The sequence below is a fragment of the Microcebus murinus genome, chromosome 4, assembly GCF_040939455.1.
Source record: "Microcebus murinus isolate Inina chromosome 4, M.murinus_Inina_mat1.0, whole genome shotgun sequence".
Taxonomy (NCBI): Eukaryota; Metazoa; Chordata; class Mammalia; order Primates; family Cheirogaleidae; genus Microcebus; species Microcebus murinus.
The window spans coordinates 3,153,122-3,177,330 of NC_134107.1; the positions used below are offsets into that span (position 1 = coordinate 3,153,122).

Sequence of the window (24,209 nt, forward strand, 5' to 3'; positions counted from 1 at the left end):
GGGCTTAGATGCCCCCGTGCATCGCCCGGGGCGTGAGACCCCAGCCAGGGGGTGGCGGGGACGCACCCCTCCCCTGCTCCTGAGGGCCGCCCGCCCGACCAGGTCCCCCAAAAGAAGGAAGGGGCTGTTTGCTCCCGGCGCCTGCAGAGGAAGACGGGAAGGGATGGCGAAGCTGGGGCAGAGGAACCTGTCCCCTACGTCTGCAAATGACCTGGGAACCCGGGGTGCGTGGGGAGGGGGGGTCCGAGCGAGGCTGCCATCCTCGTGGTGCTCAGGGTCAAAGTCCCCGGAGGGAGGGGGAGGGGGCCTGGGAGACCGGCCCCCCCCCATCCTGCGGAAGCGAGACCTGGAGAACGGGGACTTTAGGGGCTAAGATGCTCCGTGGTTTATTTCCCCAAATCTTAAGGGGAAGGAAAAGTCAAAAACGGGGCGGGGGTGAGGAGCCCCAAGACACCGCGGCCCCCCACTCGGGGTCTTCAAACCCCGCAGGGGGTGTAGGGCCCCCCCTCCCAGGAGAGTCCCGAGCCCCTCGAGGCCCCGCCCGGAGCCAGGGTTACGGATGTGGGGGGACCCAGCCCCACCCCGCGCCGCGCCGCGAGGCCGGGCTGCGGAAGTGGGGGGGCTCGTCCTGTTTATAAAAAGCTCGCCAGCTGCGGAGGCGCCGGGAGACCAGAATAACTTCGCGCCTCGCCGCCCGGCCCCCACCGCCCCCGCCCGCAGCCGCCTCCGGAGCCCGCGCGCACCGACGGTCCCCCCCCCCGCCCGCCGCGTGCACTGGGGACATTAATTTCTTTCTACGGGTCACGTCTTTGCCCTCCTCCCCGACTGGGACTGTTAAAGTATCACGGCTCCACTGCGGAGAATTGGGAACAACATTCAGAAAAACGAAAAATAAATAAAAATAAATCCACATCCCATTCTTCCCCCTGCCCGCCCTGCCCTCCGCGCCCAGGCTCGGCCGCCAGGCAAATCCTGGTGCAGACCCGGCCCCTGGTGCAGGCCTGGCCCCTGGTGCAGACCCCGGCCCCTGGTGCAGGCCCGGCCCCCGGTGCAGACCCTGCCTCTGGTGCAGGCCCGGCCCCTGGTGCAGACCCTGCCTCTGGTGCAGGCCCGGCCCCTGGTGCAGACCCTGCCTCTGGTGCAGGCCCGGCCTCTGGTGCAGACCCTGCCTCTGGTGCAGGCCTGGCCTCTGGTGCAGGCCCGGCCTCTGGTGCAGACCCGGCCTCTGGTGCAGGCCCGGCCCCAGGGCCGCGGAGGCGGGGCGTGAGAGGACTCGCTCCCTGAGCTCCCAAACGCGGGCTTCATACGTGGGTGGCTGTGATCACAGACGTGAGCCACCGCACCAGCTGACTTTGAATTTTAAAATCAAAATAATGCAAGGCCTTTATGGTTAAGAACAGGAGCTGGGGCAGTGGCTCACGCCTGCAGTCTCAGCATTTTGAGAGGCCCAGGCAGGAGGATCACTAGAGCCCAGGAGTTTGAGACTAGCCTGGGCGACACAGCAAGACCCGATCTCTACAAAAAAAAGTTTTTTAATTAGCCGGGCGCAGTGGCGCATGCCTGTAGTCCCATCGACTCGGAGGCTGAGGTAGGAGGATCGCTCCAGCCCAGGAGTTGGAGGTTGCTGTGAGCGAGGCTGATGCCACAGCACTCTAGCCAGGGCAACAGAGTGAGACTGTGTCTCAAAAACCCAAATAAATACATATAAAATTAAAAATAAATAAATAAAACCAAGAATCAGTGGCCGGGCGAGGTGGCTCACGCCTGTCATCCCAGCACTCTGGGAGGCCAAGACGAGAGGATCGCTCGAGGTCAAGAGTTTGAGACCAGCCTGAGCAAGAGCGAGACCCCGTCTCTACTACTAAAAATAGAAAGAAATTAATTGGCCAACTAAAAATATATAGAAAAAATTAGCCGGGCGTGGTGGCACATGCCTGTCGCCCCAGCTACTCGGGAGGCTGAGGCAGGAGGATCGCTTGAGCCCAGGAGTGTGAGGTTGCTGTGAGCGAGGCTGACGCCACGGCACTCACTCTAGCCTGGGCAACAAAGGGAGACTCTGTCTCAAAAAAAAAAAAAAAAAAAAGACAGCCAGCGCTGGGCTCTGGAATTGGGGGCAGTTGAGTCAGGGAAGGGAAACAGAGGCCGTGGCAGAAGGGGCTGGGCTCTCAGGCCCCCAACCCCCCCAGGTCCGGCCCCACTTGAAGGAAAGCCTGACCCAGATTCGCCTTGCTGGCTTCCTTTTCTCCTTGCTGTTCCAGGTGCCACCATTGTCCCCAAGGCCTTAACCTGCGGTGCCCGCTCCCCTGAGCACCATTTCCCGGCTCTCCCTGAACCGGCTCTCTCATCCCCTTCGGTCTTTAACCACCGCTCAGCTCCTTCGGAGATCGCAAGTTAGGCCTGGCACCTTCATCGCCCTGTTTCTCCCTCTGGACACCCCATCAGAATCCACGGTGTTGGCTTTTTTTTTTTTTTTTTTTCTTGAGACAGAGTCTCACTCTGCTGCCCAGGCTAGAGTGAGTGCCGTGGCATCAGCCTCGCTCACAGCAACCTCAGACTCCTGGGCTCAAGCGATCCTCCTGCCTCAGCCTCCCCAGTAGCTGGGACTTACAGGCATGCGCCACCATGCCCGGCTCATTTTTTCTATGTATTTTTAGTTGTTCAGCTAATTTCTTTCTATTTTTAGTAGAGACGGGGTCTCGCTCTTGCTCAGCAGGTCTCGAACTCCTGACCTCCAGTGATCCTCCTGCCTCGGCCTCCCAGAGAGCTGGGATGACAGGCGTGAGCCACCGCGCCCGGCCGGGACTTGTTGAACTTGGCAAAGCCCGTCTCTGGGGGCCACTCGGAACAGGTAGGTGGGCAACGCAAGCCTGGCCTGGCCTCTGGGGCACAGGCTCTGGAGAAGGTGGTGACACGGCTCAAAGCATCCCACCCAGCTCCAAGAGCTTCCCCTGGGGCCGGCCTCTGGCGGAGCTCAGGGACGATTTCCTGGGGGAGAAGACGCCAAAGGGAAACCCAAAGGGTGCGGATGGGGGTGGGAGCCGAGCATTCCAGCTGGCTGGGCAGAGCCTGTGCAAAGGCCCTGGGGTGGGCCTGGCTCGCAGTGCGGCGGCCAGAGCAGGCAGGCTGCGGCCAGCTACTGGGCAGAGAGGAACGTCTGTGGCCCCCACCTCAGGGGAACGTAACTAGTGTTCTTATAAACCCGTGCAGAGGCCGGGCGCGGGGGCTCACGCCTGTCATCCCAGCACTCTGGGAGGCCGAGGCGGGAGGATCGCTCGAGGTCAGGAGTTCGAGACCAGCCTGAGCAAGAGCCAGACCCCAGTCTCTACTAAAAATAGAAACAAATTGGCCAACTAAAAACACATATAAAGAAATTTAGCCGGGCGTGGTGGCGCATGCCTGTAGTCCCAACTGCTCGGGAGGCTGAGGCAGGAGGATCGCTTGAGCCCAGGAGTCTGACGTTGCTGTGAGCGAGGCTGACGCCACGGCACTCTAGTAGTCCCGGCAACAGAGTGAGACTCTGTCTCTAAATAAATAAACCCGTGGAGAGAAAAACCAGAGAGAAATAAGTGGAGACACGGGAGGCAGACCCCTGAGGGTGGGGTTCCAACAGGATTTTATTTCCTTCTCTGCGCGTTTCCGTTTCCGCTATTCCCAGATTCTCTACCGCGACCGGGTATTGCTTTAAGTAAGGGGACTGGGGCAAAAAAAAAAAATCCAAGTAAACATTTCCTAAAGCTCTACCTTTTAAAAGTCTGCAGGGAAATGCTCGGAGCTCACGGCGCCCGGTGGCTTTTGGGTGTGGGTCACCGCGGACTGTCGCCTCGGATGGTGATGAGGTGACCGGGCGGCGGGTGAAGCGCGCGGACCGCACCCGGGTCTTCAGGCGCGAGCAGAAGGCGAGGGGCGGCGGGGGTCGAACTCGAGGCTTGAGCCCTGCGCTGCACCTGACCCCACTCCCGCCGGGGGAGGGGGTGCGGGCGCCGCTAGCTAATATTCTGCCTTGAGCTGGCAAGAGGACCCCTCTGCGCCTCAGTTTCCCCTTCCGCGACATGGGCGGGACGCTAATCCGGGGTAACCGGGCGTCTTAAGACCGGAAGGGTTGACGTAACCCCCAGAGAAATGCCCAACGCCCCGAAGTTCTGAGCTGCTCCACTCCCCAGCCAGAGTCTATCCAGGTAGGAGGATCAAAGAGGGGAAACTGAGGCCTAGAAGGGATTAGGATGCTTGCAAAGATTTAAAAAAGCGTCAGGGGGCTCCCTCCCTCCCTGTAGGGGGAGACCGAGGCAGCTTCGGGAAGGAGGAGACCTGGAGGGGGGGAAGGGGGGAGATTTTGTGCTTTTGTGGGGCGGGTGCAGGGGCTGAACCAGTCTGTCCCTGCCCTCCCCACTGAGCTCTAGGTCCTGCATGATCGGCGCGGAGCTCTGGTGCTGAAACGCCCCCATCTGCGCCCCGCTTTCTTGCCGCGGCGTCTGCTAGCGGGGGCCGGGGGGCCCTTGCACCGGGCGGCCGGGAGGCGCGGAGCAGGCACGGCCTGGCGCGCGGCAGACGCCCAGCAAATACCTGATACAGAGTGAAGGGATCGAGAGGTGCATGTGACCTAAGAGTGACCACCAGAGAAGGTGGGGGGACACCTTGAAGGCAGAGACCTCTCCCCTCCGTGGCAGGGACAGAAGCGGGGGTGGGGGGATCCCAAGGGGGCTGCAAGAGGCTGCCCCCAGCCCAGCCCCTTAGAGAGCTCTGTCCGCCAAGCCTGGGGTCAGAGTGGACCCCGGCCAGGTGCGTCCAATTCGACCCTGAGACCTGTCTATGACTAAAAGCTTAGTGGGGCCGGGCGCGGTGGCTCACGTCTGTCATCCCAGCACTCTGGGAGGCCGAGGCGGGAGGATCGCTTGAGCCCAGGAGTCTGAGGTTGCTGTGAGCGAGGCTGACGTCAGGGCACTCACTCTAGCCTGGGCGACAGAGCGAGACTCTGTCTCTAAAAAGATAAAAAATATTAATTAAAAAAAAGGCTTAGTGGGTCCCTCAATGGGCGGGAAAGCAAAGCAGGGGTCGCCGGGACCTCTTCCTCAAAGTCCACGCCCTGGGGACCATCTGGCCCTAAGTCCTGTGGCCGTCGGCGGGTAGGTCACTGGGCTTTTGGCTGGCTCCAGGGGACAGGAGCTTAGTGTCTCGTGACTCTGAGGCCTTGCTGTCTAACGCTGCCTCCTCCTCTTCCTCCGCCTCCTCCAGAGTCAGCTCAAACTGGAACCTGTCGGGGCCACCCCGCTCGGGGCTGCTGAGGTCCGGGGGGCTCCGCGGGATCTTGCTCAGGTACCACTCGCGGTTGTCTTCCAGCGTGTCCAGCAGGCCCTGGGCGTCCGGGTGCACCAGGTCAGCCCAGGTCTCCCACAGCGGGTGGGCGATGTAGTCGATGAATCCCACCTGCGGGGCGGGGGCGCGCGCCATGAGTGGGGGCGGAGCCAGCGCCGACCCCGCCTCCGCCTCTCTGGCCCAGTCGCTCCCTCTGCCTGGAACGCCGTTTCCCAACTCCTACTCGTGCTTCAAAGCCCTCTTCAAATAACCCTTCCTCTAGGGGGCCTCCCTTCCCCCTTCTTGGCTCCCCGAACCCCAGCCCGGACACCACAGGGCTGAATGTGTGAGTCCCCTAGACTGGGGGGGGTCCCTCCGGCGTTTCCCACGTCCCCCAGAACACACGTTTCGGAACCCCGGGAGCGCAAGTCCCTCTCCCTACGGCCCTGAGAGAGAGGGGGCCCGGCGCAGCCACGAGGGCGCACCCCCTTGCTAGCCAGCCCAGGTCCTGAGAGAGAGGGGGCCCCGCGCAGCCACGAGGGCGCACCCCCTTGCTGGCCAGCCCAGGTCTCGGGGGACTTTGGGGCGGGGCTCCGTCCCCCTCCCCCTGCCCCTCCCCCCCTCCCGGCGCCTGCGCACCTGGGACTTCTCCACCGAGGCCGAGTGCTTGTCGCACATGGGGCTGACGTCCAGGCCGGACGCGCGCTCCCGGTCGCCCTGCTGGAAGAGCTCGGCCATGATGCGCTCGGTCCAGCGGCGGTACAGGGGCAGCGGCTTGGCGGGGTTGCTCAGGTCCGCGCAGTGCACCAGGTTCTGCAGGACCTGAGGGAGGACAGGGCTCGCGAGGCGCCGGCCGCGCCCCGAACCCGTCCCCCCCCCCTCTCATGGCGGGGAGGGGAAACCGAGGCCGGGAAAGGCAGGGGAGAAGCAGCAGCTATGGCACGGGCATGCGCCTCTCGCCGTCTCTTCAAGCTCGGTATACAGCCGGCACTTCATACGTGCAGCTGAGCGGGGGCCGCGCACCTGGATGCGGTCGGAGTAGTTGTCCAGGAGAAGCACCCCGAGGCTGGTCACCCTCTTGGTCTCCACCATGGTCTTCAGGTCAGCCAGGAGGTTCATGTGTTTGGACATGTCTGTGGCCAGCACCTGGGGACCGGCGGCAGGAGGGGACAGGCTCACGGGCACGGGGACTCTGTCCACACTGCGCCCAGACCCCCGGCCCTCTGAGCCTCTCAGCGTCCCCATCCGTGCGGTGTGACGGGGACTTGGGCCTTCACGTGGAGGCCATGGGAGCCACAGCAGAGTTCGCAGCTGCGGAGGGACCTGACTTCCGCCGGGCCGTCGCGGCCCCGGGCTGGGGCTGCCATCAATACTTCCAGCCCTTTGGAGGGAGGTTCAGCTCCAAACGCTGATGTTTAAAAACCCATGTGGGGGCCGGGGGCGGAGGCTCACGCCTGTCATCCCGGCACTCTGGGAGGCCGAGGCGGGAGGATCGCTCGAGGTCAGGAGTTCGAGGCCAGCCTGAGCAAGAGCGAGACCCCGTCTCTACTAAAAATACAAATTAGCTGGACAACTAAAAAATATATAGAAAAAATTAGCCGGGCATGGTGGTGCATGCCTGTGGTCCCAGCTACTCGGGAGGCTGAGGCAGGAGGATCGCTTGAGCCCAGGAGTCTGAGGTTGCTGTGAGCGAGGCTGACGCCACGGCACTCACTCTAGCCTGGGCAACACAGTGAGACTCTGTCTCAAAAAAAAAAAAACAATAAAAACCCATGTGGGTCCCGGCATGGTGGGTCACGCCTGTAATCCCAGCTCTTGGGGAGGCCAAGGCGGGAGGATCGCTCAAGGTGAGGAGTTCAAGACCAGCCTGAGCAAGAGGGAGACCCTGTCTCTACTAAAAATAGAAAGACATTATTAATTGGCCAACTAAAAAAATTTATAGAAAAAATTAGCCGGTGGCGCATGCCTGTGGTCCCAGCTACTCGGGAGGCTGAGGCAGGAGGATCGCTTGAGCCCAGGAGTCTGAGGTTGCTGTGAGCGAGGCTGACGCCACGGCACTCACTCTAGCCTGGGCGACAGAGCGAGACTCTGTCTCAAAAAGAAAAAAAAAAAAAAAAAAGGCTTAGAAAAAGTTGCACCTGGAACCCTGGAATCTGAGTCGCCTGGTGGCCTCCCTGCCAACTGTGGCCGAGACCGCCCCATTTCCCAGAAGGGGAGACTGAGGCTCCGAGTGGGGGCGCCGCCAGCCGCCCTGCCCGGGCCCCGCCCTCGGGCTCACCATGTCGATGACCATCTTGCGCAGGCTGAGCCTCTGGCGCGGGCCGAGGTTCTGGAAGATGTCGCAGTTCTCCCCCTGCAGCAGCTTGAAGCCCACGGCCAGGTGGTGGTTCTCCAGCACGGACGCGTCGTTGTACATCAGCGCCAGCTCCGAGTCTGCGGGCAGGCCGGGGCCTCGAGTCCCGCCCGCCCGCCCGGCCCCGTGCTTTGGGGCGCCTTGGCGAACTCCTACCCGGACGTCGAAGGCCCCTCGGTAATGCCCGCTCCCCCCAAGGAGCCAGCCGTGTCCCCGGGGCCATGTCCAGGGACCGCCGTGGCGCCTGCCGGGTGCGGCTGAGCGGGTAGCGGGCGCTTCCTCTCCCCGCACTCTGGATTGGGCGAGGGGCTTCACTCCCACCCCCAGCGCCCCCGTGCTTGTACACAAAAGGCGCCTAATGATTGCTTCTCAGCTGAGTTTTTCGCACTCCTTAAAGGGTCCTTTTTTATTTTTTGAGACAGAGTCTCGTTCTGTTGCCCAGGCTAGAGTGAGTGCCGTGGCGTCAGCCTCGCTCACAGCAACCTCAGACTCCTGGGCTCGAGCGATCCTCCTGCCTCAGCCTCCCGAGTAGCTGGGACTACAGGCATGTGCCACCATGCCTGGCTAATTTTTTCTATATACATTAGTTGGCCGATTAATTTCTTTCTATTTTTTTTAGTAGAGACGGGGGTCTCGCTCTTGCTCAGGCTGGTCTCGAACTCCTGACCACGAGCGATCCTCCCGCCCCGGCCTCCCCGGGTGCCGGGATGACAGCTGTGAGCCGCCGCAGTGCCCGGCCCCGTAAAGGGTTCTAAACTTTGAGATCTTGGTGGACCCAGCTCAGTTCTGGCACGGCTTGCTATCCTCTCCCTTACTGAGCGCCGACTGTGTACGGGGCTCGCTGTGCACCGAGGGGAGGGAGTCAGTCATGTCGCAGGTGGGAGTCGAGGCTGCGGCAGGGCGGGCGGGGACGGGGTCGCTCCCACCCCCACTGGGACTCACGGGTGTTGATGAGAAACTGGTTGGAGACGCCGGGGTGGTCCACATCGTGGATGGCGCTGGCAAAGATGGTGGCCAGGACCTCCAGGTCTGTGAACACGGCCTAGCGGCCGGGGACAGTGGGACGGGGGGGACAGTGAGGTCGGAGGGGGGGACAGTGAGGCTGGGGGGGGACAGTGAGGCTGGGGGGGAGGGACAGTGAGGCCGGGGGGGGGGACAGGGAGGACGGGGGGACAGTGAGGCCGGGGGGTGGAAACAGTGAGGCGGGGGGGGACAGTGAGGTCGGAGGGGGGGACAGTGAGGCCTGGGGGGGGACAGTGAAGCCGGGGGGGGGACAGTGAGGTTGGAGGGGGGGACAGTGAGGCCGGGGAGGGACAGTGAGGTCGGAGGGGAGGACAGTGAGGCTGGGGGGGACAGTGAGGTCGGAGGTGGGGACAGTGAGGCCGGGGGGGGGACAGTGAGGCAGGGGGGGAGGGAACAGTGAGGCCGGGGGGAAATAGTGAGGTCAGGGGGGGACAGTGAGTCCGAGGGGGGGGACAGTGAGGCCGGGGGGGGGGACAGTGAGTCCGAGGGGGGGACAGTGAGGCCGGGGGGGGACAGTGAGATCGGGGGGGACAGTGAGGCTGTGGGGGGGACAGTGAGCCCGGGGGGGACAGTGAGGCCGGGGGAGGACAGTGGGGCCGGGGAGGGGACAGTGGGGCCAGGGGGGAACAGTTGGGCTGGGGGTGGACAGTGGGGCCGGAGGGGGACAGTGAGGCCATGGGGGGGACAGTGAGGCTGTGGGGGGGACAGTGAGCCCAGGGGGAGACAGTGAGGTAGGGGTGGGGGGAACAGTGAGGCGGGGGGGGGGACAGTGGGGCCGGGGGGCGGGAACAGTTGGGCCGGGGGGTGGACAGTGGGGCCGGAGGGGGACAGTGAGGCCATGGGGGGGACAGTGAGCCCGGGGAGGGACAGTGGGGCCAGGGGGGGACAGTGGGGCTGGGGGGGACAGTGAGGCCGGGGGGGGGACAGTGGGGCCGGGGGGGGACAGTGAGGCTAGGGGGGACAGTGGGGCCAGAGGGGGACAGTGGGGCCAGGGGGGGACAGTGGGGCCAGGGGGAGACAGTGAGGCTAGGGGGGACAGTGGGGCCGGGGGGGGACAGTGGGGCCAGGGGGGGACAGTGAGGCCAGGGGGAGACAGTGAGGCTAGGGGGGACAGTGGGGCTGGGGGGGACAGTGGGGCCAGGGGGGGGACAGTGGGGCCAGGGGGGGACAGTGAGGCTGTGGGGGGGACAGTGAGGCCAGGGGGAGACAGTGAGGCGGGGGGGGGACAGTGGGGCTGGGGGGGACAGTGGGGCCAGGGGGGGGACAGTGGGGCCAGGGGGGGACAGTGAGGCCAGGGGGAGACAGTGAGGCTAGGGGGAGACAGTGAGGCTAGGGGGTACAGTGGGGCTGGGGGGGACAGTGGGGCCGGGGGGGGACAGTGGGGCCAGGGGGGGACAGTGAGGCCAGGGGGAGACAGTGAGGCTAGGGGGTACAGTGGGGCTGGGGGGGACAGTGGGGCCAGGGGGGGGACAGTGGGGCCGGGGGGGGGACAGTGGGGCCAGGGGGGGGACAGTGGGGCCAGGGGGGGACAGTGAGGCCAGGGGGGACAGTGGGGCGGGGGGACCATGGGGCCCGGGGGGACAGTGAGGCAGGGGTGGGGGGCAACATTTAGGCTGGGCTCCCCGCCGCCCCGCCCCGCCCCCGCCGCCACGTGGCACCTCGAGGGCGGGTGTGGCGAGCAGGACGTGGGCGGACTGGGCCACGTCGGCGGCGTGCAGGCTGTTGTGGTAGGCCACATCCGCGTGGTAGTGACCCTCCAGCGTGAGCAGGTAGGTGGCCAGCGTGTCTGCTGGGATCTGGAATGTCTTGAGCAGGTCCCGCTCCTGGCCCCCCACGGGCCCCTGGTCAGGGCGTCGGCCTTGGGGCTGCAGCGCACGCCGCTGCCCCTGCCTCTCTCTCCTGAACCCCCATCCACCTCTCAAACACAGCCTCCTCCAGGATGACCTCCCTGCTCTCGCGATTTCCCCTCAGTCCCTACCCCACGGGACTGGGGGGTGTCTTTGCCCAGCTCTTCCCTCCAGACTGGGTCTCCTCAGGGCCAGGCCCAGGGCTGAGGCTTGTTGACGACGAGCTGGTCAACCTAGCGAACTCCTATTCATCCTTCAACACCCTGCTCAAATTACCCCGTTCGGGGGTGTTGGACAGAATTTGAAAAATAAGCTTCCCTGGGGTCTTGGAGTAGGCATGGGTAAAGGAAAGCCCAGGTGGACTGGAAGCCAAGGGCAGGGGCGGGTACCTGAAAGATGCTGAATATGATGGCGGTGAGTGGCCGGTTCCCGCTGAGCTCCGCCACCTTGAACACATCGAGCCCCCACTTGTTGGTGTCTTCCAGCTCCTGGAGGGGGAAGGGCTGGGGCTCAACGCCCTGCACCTGCCGCGCCGAGCCCCAGCGCCCAGCCCGGCAAACTGAGGCCCCGGGACAGGACGACAGGACAGCCACCCAGAGCCCGGGGCTCGGCCTTGCGGCTGGGGACCCACCTTGGCCAGCTGCCCCTCCTGGTCCGTCTGGACCCCGAAACGGGGGACGGTGGCTGGGGAGAGGCTGGCGCCGTGGTGGGGCCCACGCAAGCCGCTGATCCGGGACATGGGCCCCGCGGGCTCCTCCGAGGTCGCCCCGGGCAACTCCACCTCGGCCGGCTGGTCTGCGGGGCAGGGTGAGGCTCGGAGCTCAGAGGAGCCAGCTTGCTCTCGGGGTCGTCCCGCCTGGCCCCCCAGGACCGACCTATCTTCCTCTTCTGCTCGGCCTGGCCCTCGGGCACCGGGGACCCAAGAGCATTTGTCCCCCAGACAGCCTGGCGTCCTTTCCACCTCCCACACTGGCGTCTGGTTCCATCTCCTCCTTGGCAAACTTCTACTCGTGCTTCAAAACCTTAGCTTTAATGTCCCCTCCTCCTGGAAGTTTCCCTTGTTCCTGCCTCCAATCCACCCTTCATGCATGGGGCTAGGGGTGTCCATGTCCGGCCCTGTCTCCCCCAAGACTCATTGCCCCCTCCTCTGTCTGGGACCACCTCCCTGCTCTCTTTCTGACTCCCTCAGTCCTGACCCCACGGCACTGGGGCTGTCTTTGTCCTGGGGCTGTTCCCTCCAGACTGGGTCTTTTCAGGGCCAGGCCCAGGGCCGAGGCTTGTTGACAGCAAACTGTTTAAGCCGGTGGACTCCTATTCATCCTTCAATACCCTGATCAAATTACCCCATTATCAGCTCTGAAACAGAAGTCTTTCCTCTCTCTCCCGTCTCGCTACCTCTGTGACGTTGCCCAGGCAACGCGACACACACGGCTCACCCAGGAAGGTGCGGGAGATGTACTCGGACACCTGGTTCCCGGAGCGGCTGGTTTCAGAGAGGTGGGTCAACTCCCGGCTCAGCATCCGCTTGAACTGGGGGAGGCAGGAGGCGCGGGGGTGAGGCCGGGGCCACGGCGAGCGGCGGGGGCGGCGGGCCGCGCGGCCCTCACCTTGCTGGAGGCCATCGCGCCCACCGAGTGCCGCGCCTGCAGCGTCTCCAGCTGGTCCAGGCACCAGTCCAGCTCGCCCAGCGTCTCCAGCGCCAGCGCGGGCCCGCGCCCCTCTGGGAGGCGAGCTGGTCAGGGCCGGGCCCGGCCCCGCTGGGGGCCCCTGTGCCCTTCGCGCCTCCGTCTCTGAGCCCGGACCCTGAGCCTCTCCCGCTGGGACCCCAGGACCCCCAGTTCCGGACCTGTCCCCGGGCGGCCGCTGCGTGGCCGTGGGCGGGTCTCTGTCTGTCCCTGCGCCGGCCGGAGCCTTCCCGCCCCGGGTAGTGGTGGACTCAGCCCCTGGGGCCCTTTCGGGGCCGGCGGGCCAGGCCACAGTCAGCCGCAGCTTGGAGACTCGAGGGTGGGCGCGGCCGCTATAGGAGGGGAGGTGGCCGCTGTCCCTGGGGGGGAGGGGGGAGGGGGAGGGGGTGCCGTACCTGTGGGTGCAGCATGTGCAGGGTCCACTGCCGGCGCCTGCCTGGGGTACGGGAGGCTCAGGGGCGGCCCGCCCCGCCCACCCGGCCCCGCCCGGCTGGCCCCACCCCCAACGCCCCCTTCACCCGCCCCGCCCCCACACACCTGGCCCCGCCCCACGCACCTGGCCCCACCCACCCAGCCTCGCCCCCGCTAACCTGGCCCTTCCCCCAAGCCCCTCAGGCCTCGCCCACCCGGCACCGCCCACCTGGCACTGCCCCGCCCACCCGGCACTGCCCCGCCCACCCGGCACTGCCCCTAAGCCCCTCAGGCCCCGCCCGGCCGGCCTCGCCCCCCTTCACCCGCCCCGCCCACCTGACTAGCCCCACCCCTGGCCCCGCCCCCAAGCGCCCCCTCACCCCGCCCACCCGGCCTCACCCCGCCCCGCCCCCAAGCCCCCAGGCCTCGCCCCCCGCCGGCCCCGCCCCCACCTGGCCCCGGCCCGCCCCCTGGCCCCGCCCCCAAGCCCCCCAGGCCTCGCCCCGCACCCCAACCTCAAGGCGCCAGAGCCCCAGCCCAGCTTGCCGCCCCCTTTTCGGCCAGGCCCTGCCTCCGCCCCGCCCACTCTGTCCCCGCCCCGCCCTCCGCCTACCTGGCTGTCCCGCGGCCTTGCAGGTGGGCCAGGGCCGCCACGTTGCTCCGGACCGTCCGCAGACTGGCCAGCACCTGTCGGGAGCCGGGCGGCGGGGCTGGGACGGACATGCCGGTCCCGCCCGCTCGGCTCCAGGGGGCTGGCAAGGGCGGGCACCCACCTGGGCAAACGGCGTGACAATCATGTCTTCTCCGTGTCTGCAGGGAGGTGGCCCGTGAGGGAGGGTGGCCGGGAGGGCGCCTGCGCCTTCGCGTCTTCCAGGTTTTGCCCACGCCGTGCCCTCAGCCGCGGGCGTGCCCTCCCGGTACCCTCCTGGTCCTTGGGCTCCCCCCCACCCCCGCCAACTCTCCCGGGAGCTACCACGGCCCCTCGGACCGGCCACTCACGTTATCTGCCTCCCATACACGGGAGAACCATCCTCGGGGTAGCTGGGGTCTCAGTAGAGTCAGGACAGAAACTATTGTATTTCCCTTTTCATCATGGCCACCAGGAAGCTCAAATCAATGTGTTTGCTCAGTTGCTGCTAATTGGCCTTAATGTTTCTGGATTACTACCCCGACCTCACCCCAGCATTGGACCAAGCACAGAAGATCACCTGATACCCTTTCCCCAGCACACTCACTGAGTAAATGAGCTGTGCCCTGTGGCAAACTCCTACTTAAACCTCAAAACCCAGCTCGGATGGCCACTCGAGGGGGTTTGCTGAATAGAAAAAGAAACGAAGGACAGAGGGTCAAGGCGTCGCCCCGCGGGCCCCAAACTCACAGGTCGCTGGCCGCGGAGGAGTTCCGGGACACGGCCTTGGGCGAGAGTTCATAGTCGCTGTCCGAGCGGTACAGGAAGGACTCGCGCCGCTGGCTGTGCGGGGCGGGGGCCTGCGGGGCCCGGCCCAGGCCCGGCCCGGCCGGAGGGTCCAGGGTGCTTCTCCCGCCCGGGAGCCCATTTTCCAGGTCAAAGCTGGAGGCAGAGGGGGCCTGGTCAGGGACGAGCGTGCTGGCAGTCGCCCCCGGCTTGCCCATCTGGCCCCCGCGGCCGTGCCCTCCCGGGGACGCTGCACCTGTCACGCGCTGGCCCCGCACCTGTACCCGCGAGTCCCTCCCCACTTGGGGCGACTGTGGACTCTAGGGCCTGAGGTCCCGATCGGCCCCACGGTGGGCGCTTGGCCACGCACAGGTAGCCCCTGGCGCCGGACCTCAGGCATCCCGTCTCTAGCTAAGATGGGCGGGGCGGGGCCCATCCCGGGACTGTCTTAGGGGGTCACAGGGCAACGTCCGAGGACCGCCACTGGGCGCCCATATTACAAAGGGGTAAACTGAGACCTCGCTCGCATGGCGGACACGGGGGCTGGAAGCAGCTTCTCGGGCTCTTCCACCTGGACGGAGGCGAGGGCCCGCCCCGCGCTCTCCGGCTCCTTAGTACCCAGACAGGTGCCACCGCACCTGGCGTGGCCACGCCTCCAGGGACACCTGGCCCCGCCCCCGGTGGTCCAGGCCCCGCCTCCTGGGACACGTGGCCACGCCCCTGGGCGTCCAGGTCCCGCCCTGCGCCAGGGCCGTGGGCCACACCCCCAGATTGCCTGCACCCCGCCACCGCCCCGGCCTCGCCACTCTCCCTTCCTGCCCGCCCACGTCCACCTCCGGCAGAGAGGTGCCACCGCACCGGCGTGGCCACGCCTCCAGGGACACCTGGCCTCGCCCCCGCCCATCCAGGCCCCGCCCCTGGTCGTCCAGACCCCGCCCCGGGCCATCCAGGCCCCGCCTCCAGGGACACCTGGCCCCGCCCCAGGCCCCGCCCTGACTGTCCAGGTCCCGCCTTCGGGGACACCTGGCCCCGCCCCCGGCCGTCCAGGCCCCGCCTCCAGGGACACCTGGCCCCGCCCCCGGCTGTCCAGGCCCCGCCCCGTGCCAGGGCCTCTTCGGAGTTGGACGTGGTCCTGGCGCTCGGCCGGGAGAGTTCGGCCTGGCTCGGCCGCGCCCGACTGCGCTCGGGACGGTTCGGAGCAGCCCGAGCCTGCGCGCTCGCCCCGTCCGGCCGCGCTCGGCCTCCTTCGGGCACGTCCGGGGCGCGCTCGGGCCGGGATCGGGCCTCCTCGCTGAGTCCGGCTACACTCGGGGGTGTTCGCGCGTGTTTCGGCTCCCGGGGGCGGTTCCGAGGCTCCCAGCCGGGGGAGCGCCCAGGGGGCGGGGCGTCCCGGACCCTGCCCTGTCCCGCGGCCGCCCCGGGACTGCAGCGGCCCTTGCGGACGGACCGGACCCCCCAAACCACCCTGCCGGAGGGGGAGGGTCGGGGGGAGGGCTGCGGGCAGCGCCCCCCGCCCTCCTCTCGCCTTTCCCCAAAGGCTCAAGGCAAGCGCGCCTGTGGACCAATAGGGAAACCGAGGCCAGGCGCGGCGGCGCGGTGTTCGAATCCCCATCCCGGGCGCGGAGGCGGTTATGTTTGTCCCAGGTGGGGACCGGAAAAGTACGTGTAGGACAGGATGAGGTTAATGCAAAACGTAGGCTTGCGGCAGGGCGCGGCGGCTCACGCCTGTCATCCTGGCACTCTGGGAGGCCGAGGTGGGAGGATTGCTCAAGGTCAGGAGTTCGAGACCAGCCTGAGCAAGAGTGAGACCCCCATCTCTACTATAAATAGAAAGAAATTAATTGGCCAACTAATACATATAGGGAAAAAAAATGAGCCGGGGATGGTGGCGCATGCCTGTAGTCCCAGCTACTCGGGAGGCCGAGGCAGGAGGATCGCTTGAGGCCAGGGGTTTGGGGTTGCTGTGAGCGAGGCTGACGCCACGGCACTCACTCTAGCCTGGGCAACAAAGTGAGACTCTGTCTCAAAAAAAAAAAAAAAAAAAAAAAAGAATTAATTACAGACGGCCGTTCTGGCCCACTTACTGGCCCCAGAAAAACCCTCCATGAAACCCACTGTTCTCCCCTGGACGGTCTTCGGCCTCCGCCCGTCTGCGCCCAGGTGCTCAGAATGGTCACTCGCGGCTGCCGCGTCTCTCGCTCTGGACCCAACAGCGGGTTAAGGGGCGAGCCTGCATTTTCTCGGCGGGGCGGGGCGGGGGTGGGGGAGGCTGTTTGTCCTCCTGCTCTAAACTTAGCCGGGAGCCGCGGCCAGGTCAGGCCTCCGTTCCATGACGTGAGCTGCGCCGGGGCCGCGGCTGCCCGTCAGCCGGAGGGGTAAACTGAGGCACAGAGACTCGAAGTCTCCGTGCCTCAGATCTGGGTTCCGGTCCCTCGAGCGTGGGACCCCTTCCCCTCTTGAGCGTCCCTTTCTGGCACCCCGTGCGCGGGCCCGTCACCCCTGCGCTCCCTACAGGGGCCGCTCATGGCCGGCCTCCGGTGAACTAAGGTCACTGCCCGGGACCGCCCTCCCGGGCTAAAATGGTGCGGTCGGGGTGCACGGCCACGCCTCCCTTCCCTTCTGCTGTCGGCCGCCCGCGCGACCTTGCAGAAGGGACCTCCCTTGTCTCTGAGCCCCTGGGCGCCAATCTGCCAGGTGTGCGCCCACCTGGCGCGACCCACGTGCCAGGTGCCGGCCACACGCAGCCGGCACCCTCAAGCGGCACACCCGCGACCCCAGACTCCCGCTCCCCTGCCCCACGAGGTCGTGGCCGGGGTCTCGAAGGGTGGGGGATTCGAACCCAGAGCCGCGGACAGAGTCCCGGGAAGGGAGCAGCGGGAAGTGGGCGCTCGGGGCGCGCGGGGCCGCTCTCGGCCCTGCTGAACTCTGAGGCACTGTCCCCAAAGCCCGCATCGAAAGAGGTCTTCCTCCGTGGGCTCCCAGGACTCGCTGCGAAGCCCGCAGGTCGCCTGGGCGCTGGGGCGGGGTGGCGGCGGCGGAGGAGGAACGCCCCCTTCCCCTCTTCCCACCGCAGGGACGCGCGGCCGCCTGTCCCCGAGGCCGGGCCAGGAGGAGACGTGAGCCTCAGCCCGTCCTGCCCTGAGCCGCGCAGCTGGGAAGGGACAGAGGGCCGGTCCCCTGGGCGTGTGTCCGGACGGCGGGACGACGGGACCGAGATAGAAACAGAGCCACCCAGCGCAAGGGACAGAGACAGGGTAGCGGAGACAGACCCCGAGAGACGGAAGGAGGGGCACAGCGTCCGTGCCCCGACCCGGGCCAGGCGCCAGCTGTCCCCACTGTGTCCTTCCTGCCTCCCCACCCCCCACCGCCGCCCGGGGCGGGGGACCCGCCAGGCCCCGCGTCCCGCCTCACCACAGCGGATGGGCCAGGGTGAAGCGCCGCTGCAGGCGGATGCTCTGGTTCACCTGGAGCTTCCTGAAGAGCCCGGGGGAGCCGCGCGGGGAGCCCCGGGGGGAGCCAGGCGCAGGGCCGGGGGCGGGCGCCGCGGGGCCCTGCATGGCCAGGACGGGGATGCTGGACCGGCGCGCGCGGGCGGCGCGGGGCCTTTTCTGGACAGCCGCGGGGGCGGGGCCCGGCGGGGAGGGGGCAGAGCGCGCAACGCCCCGCCTCGCGCCTGCACCGGTCCCTAATGACGACCACCGGGAGAAACGGGGAAACTGAGGCATGCAGTCAGATGCAACTCTCTACACCCCGTCTTTCCCCAACTGGGGCCCAGAACCTGGGTCCTACGCCCCGTTCCTCTGCATGTCTCCTGTTAGTGCAGCTTGCTGGGCTACCATGGCCGAAAACTCTTAAGATGAGGCCGGGGGCGCGGTGGCTCAAGCTGGTAATCCCAGCACTCTGGGAGGCCGAGGCAGGAGGATCACTCAAGGTCAGTAGTTGGAAACCAGCCTGAGCAAGAGCGAGACCCCGTCTCTACTAAAAATAGAAAGAAATTATCTGGACAACTAAAAATATATAGAAAAAATGAGCCGGGCATGGTGGCGCATGCCTGTAGTCCCAGCTACTCGGGAGGCTGAGGCAGGAGGATCGCTTGAGCCCAGGAGTTGGAGGTTGCTGTGAGCGAGGCTGACGCCACAGCACTCTAGCCTGGGCAACAGAGTGAGACTGTCTCAAAAAAAAGAAAGAAAGAAAGAAAGAAAGAAAGAAAGAAAGAAAGAAAGAAAGAAAGAAAGAAAGAAAGAAAGAAAGAAAGAAAGAAAGGGTTAAGATGAGACAGTTGGAAGGGGAGGTGCCCCGGGAAACTCAGCCTCCCTGCCCCCACTGTCAGGGGCTCACTGAGGCATGGAGTTTGCCAGGGGGCTGCCCAGAGCCCACCCAGAGTTCCCGACCTTCCTCTGCCCGTTTTCCAGATGGGCAAACTGAGGCCCAGAGACACCCAAGGGCTGCTCAGAAACCACAAACTCTTAATCCTTTGCCAGGTGGGGAAACTGAGGCCTAGACAGATAGATGCGGTGACAGGCACAAGTCTCCCGGGCAGGGCGGCAGAGCTCCAACCTGGCCTCGTCCCCGCGCGATCCCGCCTGCTCTGACATTCCCCAGACCCCGTCTCTATGGACAAACATCCGCGCTCCGCCCGCGCCAGGCCTTCCGCCCTGGGAAGCCTCAGCTGCCTCCCCGGCCTGGCCAGGCCCCACGGGGCTGGGGAGGGGCCGCAGGTGCGGGGCAGCCGCAGCCTGTGCGGTGAGCTGGCTCCGCCCACTCCGCAGAAGAGGAAGCTGAGCCCCTCGGGTGTCACCTGGAGGAAGGATCCGGAACATTCCTGTGGCAGGCCGGGGCTCAGCTCACCTGACCACGCCCCTTGCCGTGGGATGAGCCCCAGCCCCGCCCCCACCCACCCTGGGCCTGGGGGGTGGAGGGGAGCCTGGTCAGCCCTGGTGCCCCCAGGGAAAAGTCGCCCAGGTTTGTTCCAGTCCTGGGGCACCCAAGACACAAGCCTTGACGCTGCTGCACCACTGTGGGAGGGGCTTACGGTGGGCCCATGTCCCCAAGGAGAAACTGAGGCACAGAGAGGTTCAGGCCCTCCCCTGAAGTCACAGGCATAAAATGGAAGGCAAGGCCAGGTGCAGGGGCTCACACCTGTGATCCCAGCACTTTGGGAGCCCGAGCCAGCCCCACGGAGGCCGGAAACACCATCCTCCCATCTCGCAGGTCAGAAAACAGAGGCTGAGAGCTGGGTCTCACAGCCCACAAAGATGGGGAGTCTCAGGGGTCCAGCCCGGGACCCCCCTCAAGCCCCCACACCCCTGCAACCAGACCCCTGGTGGGAACTGGACCTCACAGGCCCCAAGACGAAAATACCATCTGTAGCTGCTGGGGCCAGTCCTAATTATAGCTGTCCCCAGGGGGCAGAGGCTGCTGGGACAGGCCTGGTGCAGACACTGGAGCCAGGGTCTAGGAGCCCTGACGCTGCTGCACTGCTGTGGGAGGGGCTTACGGTGGGCCCATGTCCCCAAGGAGAAACTGAGGCACAGAGAGGTTCAGGCCCTCCCTTGAAGTCACAGGCATAAAATGGAAGGCAAGGCCAGGTGCAGGTGGGCTTACACCTGTAATCCCAGCACTTTGGGAGGCCAACTCGGGAGGATCACTTGAGGCCAGGAATTCCAGACCAGCCTGGGCAACGTAGCAAGAACCCATCTCTACAAAAAGCAAAAACAATTAGCGGAGCGTGGTGGCTGGTGCATGCCTGTAGTCCCAGCTACTCAGGAGGCTGAGGCAGGAGGCTCGCTTGAGCCCAGGAGTTTGAGGCTGCAGTGAGCTATGATAATGTCACTACCCTCCAGCCTGGGCTCAAAAATAAATAAATATTAAGAAATAGGGCCAGGCCCGGTGGCTCACACCTCTGGGAGGCCAAGGTGGGTGGATTGCTTGAGGTCAGGAGTTCAAGACCAGCCTGAGCAAGAGCGAGACCCCGTCTCTACTATAAATAGAAAGAAATTAATTGGCCAACTAACATATATAGAAAAATTAGCCAGGCATGGTGGCGCACGCCTGTAGTCCCAGCTACTCAGGAGGCTGAGGCAGGAGGATTGCTTGAGCCCAGGGGTCTGAGGTTGCTGTGAGTGAGGCTGATGCCACAGCACACTCCAGCCCAGGCAACAGAGCGAGACTCTGTCAAGAAAGAAAGAAAGAAAGAAAGAAAGAAAGAAAGAAAGAAAGAAAGAAAGAAAGAAAGAAAGAGAGAGAGAGAGAGAAGGGAGGGAGGGAGGGAGGGAGGGAGGGAGGGGAAAAGGGAAGGGAAAAGGGAAGGGAAAAGGCAAGGCAAGGCAAGGAAAGGAAGAGGAAGGCTAAGACTGAACAGAATGACACAAACGGAATGTGTCCAAAGCAGCAGGCACTGAGCCAAGGGCTGTGAATGGAAAAGTCATCTGATTCTCAGAGGATGTCTATAAAGTGGGGGCTGCTATTCCCAGTTGGAGGATGGGTAAACTGAGGCACAGAGTGGCGTGGCAGTTCGCCCAAGGACACACAGCGGTAAGTTGCAAGGCCAGCTCCCCCTCCGCGCTCGTGCCTGCTCCCGCTGAGCGTGCCAATTCACTACACCCCCCCTGCCCCCCCAGCCCAGGCGCAGGGCTGCCCCACAGTGCTATCTCACCAATAGTTTTCCCGCCCATGTTTCATTGATGGATTTCGATGTTTCGCTGGCAGTTCTAACAGGAACGTGCCAACTAGCAGCGTTTCGCGTGGAGAAACAGCCACAGAGCCGGGACTCAACCCAAGGCCGGCGCCACCCGACCCTAGGAGGCCCCAGCCCTGCAGGTGAGGGACCTAAGCGGAAGAACAGCGGCGGAGGACCCGCTCTGGCTCTGGCCCTGTCCCTGCGGCACCACATGGGCGGAGGAGGGGCCCAGCACTCTCCGGCCCGCCTGGGACACCACTGCCTCGGTTTCCCCGTTAGAGTTGAGCGTCCCTTCCCTGGGCAGGCGCGTTCCTCCTCTGCTGCCTGGTGACTCCAGAGAGATAAAAAAAAAATGGGCGCTTTAATGCCCATTCTAGGCCAGGTGTGCTGGCCCGCACCTGACTTCCTAGCCTTTTGGGAGGCAGAGGCAGAAGGATCTCTTGAGCCAGGAGTTCGAGAACAGCCTGGGCAACACTGAGACCCCATCTCTATAAAATACACAAAAAGTAGCCGGGCACGGGGGCGCCTGCCTACGGTCTCAGCTACTGGGGAGGCCGGGGCGGGAGGATCGCTGGAGCCCAGGAGTTCAAGGTTGCTACCATGGCACCACTGCACGCCAGCCCGGGGAAAACACGGCGAGACTCTGTCTTAAAAAAGAAAATGCCCATTTTACAGACGATTAAACTGATACTGGGAGAGGAAAGAGACTTGCCCTAGTCCCCAGGGAGGGTTCAGCAGGGCCAGGAGGGTGGGGGCTGAGCCGCCTTTGAGGGTGTTCACATGAGTCAAATCATACCCTGCCGCGCTCTAGACCCTCCCATGGCTCCCCATTGCCCTCAGATTTGAATTCATACCTCCCGGAGTCCCCATGTGGCCAGTCTTGGCTCGCTTCTCTCAGCCCACTCTTCCCTGTTCCTTGGGTCAGCCGGGCTCATTCCCACCCACGCCCCGGCCCATGCCCGATTGCTCCCTCCCCCCCCCCCCGTGAATGCTTTATCATTTAGGGACAGTTGGACAGTCATCCCCTATGGGAGGCCTTCCCTGACTCGCTAGAGAAACGCTCTCAGAGCACCATCCAGTCATGGGTTCAATGTCACACTTATTGTCATGATTATTTGCCCACGAGTCCCTCCAGAACAGGGCTAGGTCTGCCTGGCTCCCAGCTGTGCCCTCGGCATTCAGTAGGTGCTCTGTAAATGCTTGTGACATAAACAGAGAGCCTTGGCCGGGTGCGGTGGCTCACGCCTGTGATCCCAGCACTCTGGGAGGCTGAGGCGGGCGGATCACTCTAGCTCAGGAGTTCAAGACCAGCCTGAGCAAGAGCGGGACCCCATCTCTACTATAAATAGGAAGAAATTAATCGGCCAGCTAAACATATATATAGAAAAAATTAGCTGGGCGTGGAGGCACATGCCTGTAGTCCCAGCTACTCAGGAGGCTGAGGCTGGAGGATCGCTCGAGCCCAGGCGTTGGAGGTTGCTGTGAACGAGGCTGACGCCACGGCACTCACTCTAGCCTGGGCAACACAGTGAGACTCTGTCTCAGAAAAAAAAAAAAAAAGAAAGAAAATGGAAAACCGTGAGTCACCACCAGCAGGGGTGGGGCAGGAGGGGTGTGGGGTGAGGGAGGGGGCAAGTGGCCTGCAGGGTCACCTGGGCTGTGGGGCCCACCTGCCCCCGGCGCCCCCCCCCCGCCTGGCTGCTGAAGCAGCGGGCTGGTCCCTGAGCTAAGAAGCCAGTGGCCCTGGAGGTCCACGCACCGAGATGGGACAGAGTTAGGCTGCTGGGGGAGGGAGCCACTGCCTGAGGCCACCTGGCCAGCCCGGACTCGAACCTGGCCTTGCTCCCTCTCCAACCGCAGGAGGGCCTGGGGTCTCTGGACCCTCCTTGTCAGCCCTCGAGCCTCCACCCAGCAGCTGGAGACCCCGCATCTGGCCCCTTAGCAATCCCATGTCGCCTCTCTGTCTTATCCACCCCCATACCCCCATCCTGGTCCCCGCCCCCTGACCCCTGAACCCTGCCCCCTGCCCCCTAGTTCATGGGAGCAGGAATGTCGGCCCCTCTTTCTTTCTTTTCTTTTTTTTTTTTGAGACAGAGTCTCGCTTTGTTGCCCAGGCTATAGTGAGTGCTGTGGCGTCAGCCTCGCCCACAGTAACCTCAGACTCCTAGGCTCAAGCGATCCTCCTGCCTCAGCCTCCCGAGTAGCTGGGACTACAGGCATGCGCTACCATGCCCGGCTAATTTTTTCTCTATATATTTTTAGTTGGTCAATTAATTTCTTTGTATTTTGAGTAGAGACGGGGTCTCGATCTTGCTCAGGCTGGTTTCGAACTCCTGACCTCGAGAAATCCGCCCACCTCAGCCTCCCAGAGAGCTGGGATCACAGGCGTGAGCCGCAGCGCCCGGCCTGGCCCCTCCTTTCCCACGTGGAGGAAACATCCTGTTCTCAGCCTCCCAAGGGGCCTCCCCTCCTCTCGCCTCCCGCAGGCTGACAGGCCCAGGAGAGGGCGCGGGTGGGGGGGGGCAGGGCAGGCCATAGAGGCGGCTCCTCCTCCCAGCACTCGCAGCAGCCTGCAACGGCCGCCTTAACCTACTCCAGATTTCTGTGTGTCTAAACTGTAAACGCAGGTAAACGCCTATCACGACACGTTAAGTGTGTCTGTGCACGTCGGAGCAGCCGGGCGCCTGCACGCGGGAGGTGGGTACAGACTCCCCACACACACGCACGCACAGGGGCACCAGAGGACATTCCAGGGTCTGGAGAGCCCTCGGACAGCTGGGCCCACGAGAGGACAGTCACACTCAGCCACGCGTCGCCGGGCACCACGAGGGGGAACACGCACGCTGGCGCGCGCGCGCGCTCAGGGACAGCGCAACACAGCTGCTCACCCGCAGAGACAGCTGGCTGTGGACGCTCACGCGACAGGTCCCAGTGCACGTGGGCGGCAGCTGCTCGCTCTCACGCGCGCGCACACGCACGCGCACACGCACACCCGGACCCAATTGCATCTGGGCACACCCGGTTCCAAAGACGCGCGAGCAGTCATGACTCCGCCGCCCCCAGCTCCGCCCCCGCGGGCGACAAGCCTTTCTGCTCCAAAGCGCCGCCGGCCTCGCCCCGCCGCGGAGCCCCCGCCCCTCTCCCCGCCGCCCGCCCGCGCCCCTCCCCCACGCCGCGCGGCCCCGCCCCCACCTACCGCCTGGGGAAGGAGATCGGCCAGGAGCGCCGCGACGTCCCCAGCCCGGGCCTCAGGCTCGGGTCCCACCCGCGGCAGCCCGCGGGCCTGTCTGGGTCTGAGTGGACGCGCTGCTGGATGCGGATGGGGCGCCGGGGCTGCCGCCAGAGGTGCTTTGGGGGTTTGGCGGGGCTCGGACGGCTGCGAGCAAGACTCAGCCCGCCGCCCGAGTCGGCGCCTCCGCCGGCCTGCGGGGTCTCCATGCGCGGGCGGAGGGGCGGTCCCCGAGGGCCAGCACCCGGGAGCGTGTGCGCCCGCCCGGGTCGGCCAGGA

At 65.0% G+C, this 24,209-nt stretch overlaps 1 protein-coding gene across 1 annotated transcript; it reads right to left on the bottom strand.

The window, feature by feature from the left end:
* Positions 1–4,491: 4,491 nt before the first annotated feature.
* PDE4C (phosphodiesterase 4C) lies at positions 4,492–17,579 on the bottom strand. Its single transcript, XM_076001530.1, is given in 14 exon segments — positions 4,492–5,421; positions 5,929–6,111; positions 6,313–6,435; positions 7,568–7,722; positions 8,585–8,684; positions 10,324–10,488; positions 10,902–11,000; positions 11,144–11,307; positions 11,949–12,042; positions 12,120–12,279; positions 13,222–13,295; positions 13,382–13,418; positions 13,987–14,178; positions 17,434–17,579. Coding segments are annotated over 14 exon segments (2,016 nt in total). The 3' UTR covers positions 4,492–5,097.
* Between the last annotated feature and the right edge of the window lie 6,630 nt (positions 17,580–24,209).